This window comes from Perca flavescens, chromosome 6, assembly GCF_004354835.1.
Source record: "Perca flavescens isolate YP-PL-M2 chromosome 6, PFLA_1.0, whole genome shotgun sequence".
NCBI lineage: Eukaryota > Metazoa > Chordata > Actinopteri > Perciformes > Percidae > Perca > Perca flavescens.
Window position 1 is genome coordinate 24730403 of NC_041336.1, and position 13014 is coordinate 24743416.

Below are 13014 nucleotides of genomic sequence, written 5' to 3' on the forward strand. Positions count from 1 at the left end.
CCTCTTCTTCGTCTTCCTGCCCTCCTGGCAGTCTATCTTTTTCTTCTGCTCCACTCTTCTCAGCATTGCTCTTTCCAATCTTTCACTGTCACATCCCTTCAGTGGTGGATGTCTTTTTAATGGTCCAACACATTAAGACCAAACGGAGCTCTCCGATTACAGACATTTGATGCGTTGGATCACTGGTCACTCTGCTGTCAAGCCTCGCTGTTTGATTTGTGACTGTGGCCAGTCGATTTAATCTAAACATGATCCCCTAATTATGAATAATGGGCATGACTTGTGCTATGAGGTGCAACAAACTCTCTGTCCACAAGTGTGTGGGAGAAAGCAGTGTGAGTCTGTGTATTTGCACGCATTAGAGGAATATTCACATAATATCACAAGAGATATTAAAATTCTAACTTTACTATTTCAACTATTTAGTTACTTTCTGTATGTTTCCTTCCACAGCATCAGACACCCAATGGCATCCAAGGTCCTGCTTCTTCTGTGCCTTCTTCATCTGTTTTGTTGATCGGCTCTTACAGTCTTGACAGGGAAGTACTGAAGAAGCTGGGGATCGGGCTCACTCTGGCAGCAGCCATCTTGGCCTTCATCATAGAGAAACTGTACTGATGGCACAACCAGAAGAACAACAGAAGAAGATGATTGTGAAGAAGGGAGAGGACAGTGACATCATAGGAGCCTAAACAATGTGTTTGAAGCGGGTGAATACAGTGCTAAAACGATCCCCTGTAACTCCACATGCTCTTATTCAACTTTGAATGAACCCAAAGAAAGCAAGACAAAGTCAGTAACACCTACACAGTTAAAGCAACACTATGGAACTTTTCCTGCTTTGGTCCCCCTACAGGTTGTCTCACTGGACCTACAGCTGCAGCTAAAAGTTACATGGTGTTGCTTTAAGGATTATTTAAATGTTCTGAGATTCATGTTGTTTTTCGTGAAGTTAGTATTTTAATTAAAGTTAGACGTTTTAATTAGTTTACCACTTAGTGACATCAGTGTCTTTTGTCATTAAAGGAGGAATAACCACATTGTCCTGTCAATGACAGGGCAGCAGTTTTCAAAGACCTTAGTAAACACTTTTTGGTACAAATAACACCCTAGTTACACTTGATTTTAAAAAGAATCTATTTCAAGTACAGATTCTGTTTCATATGTTTGTTTCATTACAAGGGTTAAAACTTTTCTAAGTGTAGGCTGTTTTAGGAAAATACTGTTCTTTTTCTATTGCCCACTGATGGCTGCAGCCTGACATTGTCCATAGATTGGTAAATACAAGTTTGGCATCATGTTTGTGGGTCTATGTAGCTGTTTTACAGATAAATTAAGCACAACTCAACTACTTGATACTCGTTGAAAACACATTCTGGTCTTCTGTACCAGAAAACAACTTTTAGGAGTACTGAGCATGTACATTTCTAGAAATGGTGTGATATAGAGTTGCCCATCATCTTTTTGATGGATTGAATTGTGCTTACTTTACAGTATGTGTTGTTTTATTCTATGGCAAGGAGTGTGTGTACAATACTCTGGTTAAAGGCAATTTGTATCCTTTATTTCAAAGTATTTATTTTTGAATAAGAGACATGGACAGTATATTTTCAGATCTCCATGAAATTTCTTACTGTCTCTGAAGTTGTTTTAGCATGTAATTCTTATTTAATGTTTTTTGCCTCAGACATCAAAGTCAAATGGAATTAATGTACATCTGACCATATCTGATTACGTAACAGGCAGTTGGCCAGGTGGACGATGCTGACTGCTTGGATTGATGGTCATTATTAACTCTTTATTTTGTCCCACAGAATTTTGCATGTGATGGCCTGCTTTGGTGCCACCATAAAGGGTTGTTTTTATATTTTCTCACTTACCTGTAGTGGTGCCAGGTAAGATTTTTGCTGCCACCCCAATACAGTGAAGGTGAATGGGACATAGGCAAATGTATCTAAAACTATACATCACTAGAGGTAAATGAGATTTTTTTGTCTTCCTTTTTTTGTCAGTCAGGTAAACTGACCCTGTAATACAAGTACTCTGTTGATACGTGGGCTACTTGTGGTGTATGAGTCATTAATGAGACAGACCTTTTGGCTTTTCTTGATTAGCATTGTTGCAACTATCCAAAACAGTTTAATAAAGGAAAAATGCAATATGTCATGTGTGAAATTACTTGTGTATTAACTGCTAGGTTTTTACCAATAAATAAGTCTCTGTGTCTTCACAGTGCTCTGTATCGCTCAGTTGTTGTCATGTATACCGTATAGTCTGTTTGTGTTTCTCTCTAATGTCTTTCTGTTTGGAGGTACAACGGTCCCAACATGTGTTCTGAATTTTACGAATAATCCATGCCCCAATTTATGTGTCGCATTGCACTGGCACGTGTCTCTGTCAGTATGTCTGCATTTTTATCTGTGTGTGTACACTGCATATATTCCTAGTCACAAGTGTTTCTTTCAGCTTGTTTTTGTGTGTGTGTGTGTGTGTGTGTGTGTGTGTGTGTGTGTGTGTGTGTGTGTGTGTGTGTGTGTGTGTGTGTGTGTGTGTGTGTGTGTGTGTGTGTGTGTGTGTGTGTGTGTGTGTGTGTGTGTGTGTGTGTGTGTGTGTGTGTGTCTGCATGCCTGCGCTGTCTGATGTAGCTGATGCTGAATGCTTAATTTAGCAGAAAGCCAGCATGTGTGGTTCAGGAGTGACAGGGCTCATTGCTCTCTTATTCAGAAAGCCCTGTTGTTATACATACCACTGTTTGTAACCTACAGACACACTAGCTTTGTATTATCTAAGTATATGATGCATGTTCCACATTCTGTTGCCACACAGATGTGTACCCTGGCTTTTTCTTACCTAGCTGGTGCATGTCAAACACACTAACAGCACACTGCAATTTTGTAGTATATGGGCAAATGATGCACATCAAGCAGACTTGCATACAAACACAGGCACCAAAGCTTTATATTACCCGATCAAATGGAGCGTGTCTCAAACGTAGACAGACACACACACACACACTAGCTTTGTATTATGTGATCAAATGATGCGTGTAGCTATGAAGCTTGTTACATCCATCCAGAAGTGCCCTATATTATTCTGCAGCCATCCATACTGTGTGACAGTTCTTTTGATGCTTTGTAAGCACAATTCCTCACAGTGTATGTCAGTTACACTACATTGTTCTCCAATGAAATATGGATGCAACAACACCCTTTATGTTTGGGAGATCATCACTTACTATGAAATATTGAGGCGGGAAGCATAGAAAGGAGATCATTATTCACTTTGCATCATTCACTTCACTTGTTTCTAATAAAAGCAAAAGTTTCTGAATTCTTGTCTTAGTTGCAGCTGTTGTCAATTTGTGAGCTACACAGTGATGCCCTTTTGATGTGAAACAGAGCAGCTTTGGACACAAGATAAATGCAAGGGAGGTTGAACATTAATGCGTTTGCCTGTCATTTCTCATCTATCATGTCATTGCATTTCATTGATTTAAGTGTTTTAAATTCTGAGTGGTTTGGCTTGCGTAAGAACACAGGCGATGTTGGTATTTAAAGAAGGGCGTTCATGTATTGAAACGATGTACTTGCAGTAAGAGGCTGATATACAACATTGCTGTGTTTGCAACATAGTGAAGTATCTTGGGGAAATTATTTTGTTTTGAAAATAAATTGTCATCTGATCTTGACTAATGTCAGTTGTAGATCCAACTGAGGTCTTAACAGTATTAACTCAAATAAATGTAGGCTATTTAAAAATGTATAAACCAGCATTACGACTGTTAAGCTGAAGAAAAATGTGACAGTGAGCCTGTTCTAAGGACTAGACAGCATTTACAGTGTATCTTATAGCCGTCTGATTATAACAAAAGTTATCACTATATGGTTTATACAGACAAATAAAAAAAGATACACTGAATGTTTTTATGCTGCTACATCATCCCTGTAGAGTCCAAATTGTTGTCTTCAACAATGGATTTGTTCCAATTATGCTATTTTGGAAATGTGGATACTGTGATGTATTATTGTTAAAAAAAAATTATGAAAATGGCAATCATGTCATCATGCAATATGTGCATGTGCAACAAGTTAGGCATATTGCAGTGGGCATATTGCATACTGTCTGGTCCCTTCAGCACAGCACTCCCCTGCTCAGCTGGTGCAGAGAGGACAGCAGGCTGCCACAACGCCTGACTTTGCGGTAATGATATAGTGGATATTATTTGTATAAAAACAAAACAAAGACATGCTGCTGTGAGCCATGATCTATACAACAATGGATGAAATATAAAACGATAGTGTCATAATGAGCCTAATGATCAACATAGTATAAAAGAAGACAGTATAGACATCAAAGATGCACATCGTAGTGATTAATTTTTTTAAACAAAAAGTCAATATATATTTCTCAAATTTGTAAAGATGCTGATTTGTATGTACTGTATCTGACAGAAATGTAGAGTAATTTTGAAATGAGTTAAAGCAGTGGTTCTCTGTTAGTGTCAGATTTGAGCCCCCAGGACCCTGTACCCTGTACTCGCACCACCTGTGGTGCAAACTGCTGTAAGTACGACATCCAAGAGGATGCAAAACTAGCTGGTCTTCTCTTCTAGCTTGGTAATTATCCTTCATACTGAGCTGATCAAAAGTTAAGGAAAATACAAATCCATGGGTAAACCATCAAATTGATGCCAACAACTGGCATGAGTGTAGCTAATACAGAAAGTCTTCACATAACATGTAACGGCTGACAGAGCTTCTCGTTAGCCCCAATCCCAGGCTGTGACCTTTTCCTTTCTGCTTAACAAAGTTAATTCCTTAATAACTTCTGCATCCAACACTTTGCTTATATCGCTTCTGTGTTTGTCTGGATATCTTTATATTGGAGAACACATAACATAAATCATTCATTTGAATAAGGTGAATGTGGTATGGAGTAAATAAAATAAATCATGAATATCAGAATTCATACCAAGAATTTTTCAAACAAAAATATACATATCGTACTGTCCACTTACACTAAATATTTGGGATATTTTACAGTGGATGCCTTGGTGTCAGGCAACTGTTATATTTCTTACCAGTGGAAGAAAAAAAATGCAAAGAAATGTGTAGACAGCAGGGGTTTTTTCCAGGCTTCGGCTGATTCCTCTCTTGTTGAGGTTTGTTATCTGGGTGTAATACTTCAGGCAAGCAATCAGTAAAATACGGAGTGAAAACCTGACAATTACAATGTTGATGTTTGTCAGGTTAAGTCCAATTTAGCTCAGTCAATTTACCATGCTGATATTTAGCATGCTTCAAAACTGTGCCATTAAAAATATCTTTTTTTTTCTCCCTGTGCGTTTTAGCTTAGAATTTTACCAACCTCACCTTTCCCTCTTTTTCCCTCTTTTTTTCTATCTTCATGTCAGTCAAAGCGGCAGCAGCTTCTTGTGAGATTAAAGAGACAATAATGTTAAAGGTGCAATTAAAATATTCAAAGGATCAAAGCTTCCATATCGCATTTATTTTAGCACTGACGTTAATTGACATGGGATGCAGTCACTGACATGAAATATGAAAATTCTGTGCCGTGTGTGCATATGTGTGTGTGTGTGTGTGTGTGTGTGGCTGGAGGGAAGGAGGTCTACTTGTAGACACACTGTAACGGCACTGCAGTGACTGACACTACTGTACCTTACAACTGAGGCCTGGCTGAAGCAATGTTAATAGTGTGTGTGTGTGTGTGTGTGTGTGTGTGTGTGTGTGTGTGTGTGACTGCTCTGGTTTGAACAGAGAAGCAAAGACAGAAATTCTTTTCATTAACAGTTCATCTTTAGCTGTGACGTTACTTTACAGTATACAAGGAATATTGAAAACTGTTTTTTTTTGTCTGTATACAGTTTGCATATATCATATTCTATGTGCTGCTTCGACCTTGTACAGCAAACACATGGTGTACCGATGAATTATTTAGTGAGTATGAATGAATTAGTTAATGAAATTCTCCTCTACTGTATCATATTGAATTTTTCCTTTAGTCATATAGTTTCTGTTTAATTCTTGTTTACACTTCACAACTGTTAGCATACTGACCAACCTCAACAATTATTTGATCTAAGTTTCTTGTCAGAAGAACATCTGCCTTATGTCATGTTTAGCTCAATTCTGAGCAACTTGTAAACATTAGTTTATAAATCATCAGAGCTATTTCTTTTTACTGCAACAGTTAAAAATATTTGTATGTAATGGCAGTGGATCCACCTCTAAATTTAACTCTGAGTGAACACACAGCACTAGAAACAGCAGCATATTCATGCTGTAAATTGAGGAGGCAGTGTGATAGATTGTGATTACAAAATATTTGTACTTCAGCGTTGATCTAAAATTTGAAGAATAAAAAAAGGCTTCTTATTCCCTCCGATAGGCTCAAGTACAATTTGTGGATGGCAATGCAAGCCCAAATGGGTATGACCAATTTTTTTTTGCAATTTTGGTGACCAACATGCTCTCCTGCTTTCTGTTTCCACCTCCCACCTTTCCCTCTTTTTTTCTGCCTTTCCATTTCCATAGGCTGAGGTCTGCTCACTGTGTGCTAAGCACTTCAGTGCCTTCTGGAACAGAGGGGAAAATGACTTGGCAAGCATATCCATTCCTAATCGTGTGTGTGTGTGTGTGTGTGTGTGTGTGTCTGTGTCTGTGTCTGTGTGTCTGTGCGTGTGTGTCTGTGCGTGCGTGCGTGCGTGCGTGCGTGCGTGCAGTCTTCATGCCAGCTTCGTCCAAGCATTAAGTTTGGCGGCCCTTGTGCCTGTATTCAATGATTGCTATGTTTTATCCACACACACACACATACACACACACACACACACACACACACACACACACACACACACACCCTGTTGTTGCTGCAAAGCAAACTGGGAATTCACAGTCTGCCGTGCGAGGGAGAGATTGGCTCTATTGAGTGTCTTGGTGGCTTGCCAGTTTTATTTTAGTGTGTATGTCTTTGTGTGTGTGTGTGTGTGTGTGTGTGTGTGTGTGTGTGTGTGTGTGTGTGTGTGTGTGTGTGTGTGTGTGTGTTAGATGGGCTTATACATCTTTGACTTTGAGCGGTTAAGGGTGTTTGTATTCACCAGTGGGATGGGGGACCAAAGTCAATATTTTAGCTCTACAGCAGCATTGTTCTTGAAAGCTCTTTAATAATCACACAGAGACATGCCAGCGCTGCAGTATTACTCAGTGTTAAAAGTTGTTATTAGTTTGAAGACAGTTTTAAAGACATTACTGTCTGTTTAGCTTTGGGAAAATGCTTACTTTAATGTCTTTTGGTACACCATTTGTCTTGGTTTTGTATTGTTTGCACAACAGATTGAATTTAATTTAATTTATGAACGGTGCGATTCACTGTCTTTAAATCCCATATGTAAGAAGTTCATGAAGAAACTGTCAAGATTCATGAACACTTAATTAAGAGTTTTTCATAAAACTGCTGAGTCTCCTTTCAGAGAGTAGTTCACTCAGACTCAGAGCTTAATGAACAATCTGACTAGTTCTATCCAAATATTTCCCATCAAACAGCGGTAATGTGCATTGCATCTATTTAATCAAGAATTACAAAAAAAGAAGTGAGAATGCACCTTTAGGTCTCTTGGCTTTTCTCTTGCTAATGTTTGATTAAAGTACTTCAGATGGCAGCCATGACACTTTTAATAATGTTGTCATGGAAATAGCAACATTGCATGAAACTCCTGAGGGCTGCTTTGTTGCTATGGTGCAGTGTTCCTGTGGTGTTGTCCACACATTAAACAATGCTCATTTACACAACGACATTGTTAATGTTTAATTGTAGCTTTGTCAGTACGAAAGGAGATTATTATTATCTAAGGCTGGGTCAGGTTCATGTGTTTTAAGAGTACTTTTAACGGATCATATTTGCACCGATATCTGTACTAAAAACATCATGCATACAAGCAGCGAGAGGTGACCAACCCTCCCATCTTCCAAGAGTATGTATTTTAGCCTAACAGCCTATCCATCACAAATAAGTAAATAAATAGTAAACTGATTTGTGTGTGTGTGTGTGTGTGTGTGTGTGTGTGTGTGTGTGTGTGTGTGTGTGTGTACTGCTACTAATATTATTTGTAGTCATAGTTGTATTATCTTTATTTGTACTATAATTGCTACTGTTTCTCCATATCTGTATATCTGTATTATTGTCTCTGTGTCCCAACCGGCAGCGGCAGATGGCCGCCCACCAAGAGTCAGGGTTTGTCAGAGGTTTCTGCCTGTTTAAAGGAAGGAAGTCTAGTGTTGATTTGACACTATAAATAATATAATAAGTATGTGTGTGTGTATGTGTGTGTGTGTGTGTGTGTGTGTGTGTGTGTGAGTCATCATGGCAAAATGTGGTCCTGGAGACACCTACTGTTTTGGGAACCAACGAGCAGGCGGTTGTGAGTGCTTTGCCAGATGTCTGTGTGACTGTGGACAGATTTTTTCATGACAATAGTGTCACAACCGTGCAAGATGCAAGCACACTTTACAGGTGTGTAGTTAAAGCAACACTATGTAACTTGCAGCTGTAGTTCCAATGAGACAACCTGTAGGGGGACCGAAGCGAGAAAAGTTACATAGTGTTTCTTTAAGATAAAAATAAAGACCGAGCTGGAAGATGGGTGTGGTCCAAGCAAGGGCGCCGGAAGTGGGGAGGGAAGACACTTCACGCCCCTGGCTCGATTTGGCATTGCGGCTGGTGTGGTCCTATTACAGTTATTTTTGTTATTGTCATGATTGTAGTAATTCTCTGACTTCTAGTACCATCATCAGGTCAAAATTAAGATTTATCCAATACTTTAGTTTATGGCCATGACATCACCATGTTATCACTATGACATTCCCATCAGCGCTAATTAGCTATTTTTAGCATGCTAACATACTAAGTTATCAAATTGACCCTAGTAAACATTACACCTGCTAAACATTAGCACGTTAGCGTTGTCATTTTAGCATGCTAGCATGCTGGTGTTTGCATTTAATGCAAAGACTCTTGGTTTTGTTAAATCTAATAAAAGTTACCCTAAAACACTTAGCAATGATCTATCTATTTAAACACTGTCATTCCTACTTTATGTAAATATGTTTCTCTCTACTTAAATGTGCCCTAGGACTTTGACACAACCTGCTTGTAATTACAGGCACCATTCATTCCCCATGTTGCCTGATAGTCAATTATGCAGCGCTTTAATATTGTGATATGACCTTGTCATAAAATCTTAAGAATGAAAGAAGAAATCAATGAAAGTCATGTTTGGTCTTCGGAAGGAGGCTGTCAACTGATGTTTGATGGAATTATAAAGACAGACACTGACACACACTCAGGGTAAGCAGATCCTGTAAATGATGGTGGAACTAATCTATTGGCTGCTAATTAGAAATGAGTGATGGGGAAGGAAGAGATGTGAACATGAGGGGGACGGGAATCATTATGTGAGAAACAGCCATGAAAGAGCCATAAAAGTATATGCAAGAGAGAGAACATGTCACAAGGACTAAGACCAATGGCAGTTTCCCTCCTAATTGAAGAAATGTCACACTGTTTGAACCACATTGCAGTCAAACATTATAGGCTGAATGGGCTTTTTCAGGGCTAGATGAGTTAAGTGTTGATAACTTGCATCATGTCTAGGATTGGACTTAAAAAGCATCATGTGAAAGTGTGAAAATGTATTTGATGATTGTGTCACATGAACTGCTCCCCAACATACAGTGAATGCATTATTTCCTTCTTAAGACCCACTTAAAATCCTAAACTATACAAACTGTATGAGCAGTATGTGTACTTACATGACCTTTGCATAGGCCGAGTACATATTAGTCTTGCAGACATGAACTAGATCTTTTGAGTTCAGTATGAGCTTCACTAATCAGTGTTGAGAAGTAAAAACATTACAAACAATGACTGAAAACAGACTCTTCTATTCTGCAAGTGCATGACTTACTTTGTGCTTCAGATTTATTCAAAAACGTATTTTTGTTATTAGTTGAGGAGAATCTTGACATGTCCGTAACACCAACCATGCCTTTCCAGTTTGAAAGTGAACAGGAAAGACCGCTGACAGCCCAGTGTGTAGTGTGTTTGTCCAGTCAGGTGTGAGAAAAGTTCATGTTTATGTCTGAGTGAAGGAGAGAACGCTCAATCACTTACGGTGCAGCCTCCTTGAAATGATGTCTCCCTCAAGTAAATTTATCTGTGATGCTGCCAGACCACAGTGAGTGAAATGAAATTATGAGCTTTGCCAGTGTAAATATGAAATAGTTTTTTAAGCTCTTTTCCAAGTTTTTTTTTTTTTCTTCTTTCAAGAGCATAATAAGTGTATTTTTATGAAGTGTCATAGCAAATACTGGTCTGACCATTGAAATTCACATTACATGAAAATGAATAACTTCACTATATGATTGAAAAATTAGACTGAAACTATTCTGTAATATTACGGTGCTAACCTCAAAGTTTACAGCAAGCAGCATATCAACATATATTTAATACCATTATGTTTGTTTTTGCTGGGATAAACCGTGGCCAGTTAATGTACATACCTAAGACCGATACAGAGGCCTATAGACCCATCCAGTGAACATTTCCACAAGGCCACTGTAGAACAAGCAGTGAGCCTTCGTGATTACTGACCGATCTGATGAACTAAACAGCCCCTCTGTATTTCATCAACTTGACAAATTTATAGTTCTGCATCTCTGGGTAGAACTTGACAATTCCTACCCTGCTAAACATCACACTCACTCAGATTTTCCAGTCCACCCTTATGATCTTGTCTGCTTTGTTCATCATATGAGAGAAGCAAAGCTCACTAGGTTTTGCCCCATGACATGACAGTGACATCATGATAAAAAGTCATTGACTGACACATCGAGGCATCTGTAGCGTATTGAGAGAAAGGCAGCATGTTACATAACAGCTCTCCAGCAGCAGGCCATCACTTCTTTCTCTCCCCCTCTTCCTCTGCTATGCATCATTTTTTTTTTTTTTTTTACTTTGATACATTTTATAGCTTTTTTTCCTCCTTCATCTGTCATTTATCTCTATCTCTCTTTCATCTCTTCATTCCTCATATGTCAGTGTATGCCAGCATGCTTTTTATGATTTGTGTCCACATTAGCGTTTTTGTAGAGAAACACCTGGACAATATGAAAATGGCTACATCTCTTCTTTTTGGCTTTGTTTTCAATCAGTAACAACAAAAGTGCACATCACAGCCAGCATGTTAAGGACAGCCCAGCTTACCAAATCATTATTTTATTTTTGCGAGTGTGACGTTCTCTGACAAAATTAACATAAATATACGTTAATGACAACAGATGTGCTGAATAATCGGCTATATGGACATTTAAAATGCATGATTACAGAAAAAGTGAGACCCACAGTGAGGTGGCTCAGGTTATCTTTTTGCAAAAGCTCCGTTAACCCCTTAGGCACTGAAACAAGAAGCAAGAATATGTGTAGGGGTGTGTGTGTGGTGTGGTTGGGGACCTTTGAGCTAAATTTCATCTACAAAGCAGCCCACAACCGTCACTATTCTCTCCTTACTTTTTTTAAGAGACATTTACAATTTACTAACATTTTCAAACCAACTTTTGTTGTGTCAGAATAGCCATGTCTGAGGATATCATGAAGCCTTGTTCCAATAATAAAAATAGAAATGCAGCATTTCAGTTGTACACTTACAACCCAGATTTCACACAGAAATGTGTGCACACAAATAGTTGTGAAACTAAAGTACTTTTACTGTAAAGCCCTGATAAGAGAAAGCTGTTATTTAATATGGACCTCTTCACCTCATAGTGTGTGTGTCTGAGGGTTATTTAGTAGCAGAGCTAGAGTAGAGCTGTCACAGGTTAGAAATGACTTAATATCACAACTAATTACACACACATGCAAGCCTTTCATGCCTGTTTTGCTTTGGGAGATTTTTCCTGAATGTAGCTTTTGCTGACAGTTTGCGTGGCAGGCGGTCTCTCCCGACACGTTGCAGAACAACAATCAGACGTACAGAGTTGAGAAGTCATTCACAGGGCAGCCTTGCAGGGAGAGGAGTCAGAAATATAAAAGGAACAAAAGAAGAAAAATAATAATGGCATCCAAGTGCCCTTAAGACATTTTCATCACATTTTTGTGTCATGGGGGTTTTCAACCTGTGGTATGTTTTTCTCTCTGCTATCACTAGTGCTCTCTCGTCATCTCTTCTCTCTTCCTTGTGCATTTCCTCTTTATGTTCTTCCTCTTTTCCCTGCTCTTTATTTTTCTCTTCCTCTCCTGGCTGCCCTTCTTCTTTCTTGACAGCTCCAGTTAATTTAATGTCAGCTCTGCCAGCTCGTCTCATCACTGTGAGACAAACAGATCAGAGCGCAGGAGAGTGTGAGAGCGAGAGAAGGAAAGGAAGAGAAAGGGATAGGCACAGAAAGAAAATGGAGGAGAAAGAGAAAGGAAAGAATGAAAAAAAAGTAAATTAAAACAAGTAAAAAACAAAAACAAATCAATAAATGGATAACAAAGGTAAAAAGAAGTGGCTGACTGGCAGAACTGATACTTGGGAATTTGCACTTAGTTCTCCCACAATCCTTTGCCTTTTACAGAAGAGGCAATTACAATTTCACAGGTTGAAATTAAAATCCCCCGTGGTATGTGTGTGTGTATGTATTTCTGTGTGTTTGCGTGTGTGTACTCCATGAGATAGAGCAGGCTGTCAAAGTGATTTCAAGCTGTTTATAGCCTAAGCTCACAAAATGGATCCTCGTGCAGCAAAAGGAGGGAAAGAATCTAAATCTCCTCTCCCCCTTTTCTTTAAAAAAGAAAACTAATTCCTTGAATATTAATTGCCTGGCTTGACGATCGGCTTATTTGTTTGTGATGAGGCTGCAAAAGAAAAGTACCCATAATCCCTGTCTTTTTCTCTTCCTCTCTCTCATGCTGTCTGCATTAATCTCCCTTTTTGCCCCTTTCCTTTGCTTTCTTTAAGTCTTT

General features: G+C 38.8%; 1 protein-coding gene across 4 annotated transcripts in view; it reads left to right on the top strand.

Moving 5' to 3' along the window:
• cdkal1 (CDK5 regulatory subunit associated protein 1-like 1) overlaps nucleotides 1–2249 on the top strand; it is a 280572-nt gene extending 278323 nt beyond the window's left edge. For all 4 annotated transcript variants that reach the window (XM_028580855.1, XM_028580856.1, XM_028580858.1 and 1 more), the window contains exon 15: nucleotides 454–2249. In XM_028580855.1, coding sequence (XP_028436656.1) covers nucleotides 454–618 — 165 coding nt within the window. In that variant the 3' untranslated portion in view covers nucleotides 619–2249. The remainder of the gene's footprint in view (nucleotides 1–453) is intronic.
• The last annotated feature ends 10765 nt before the right edge of the window (nucleotides 2250–13014 follow it).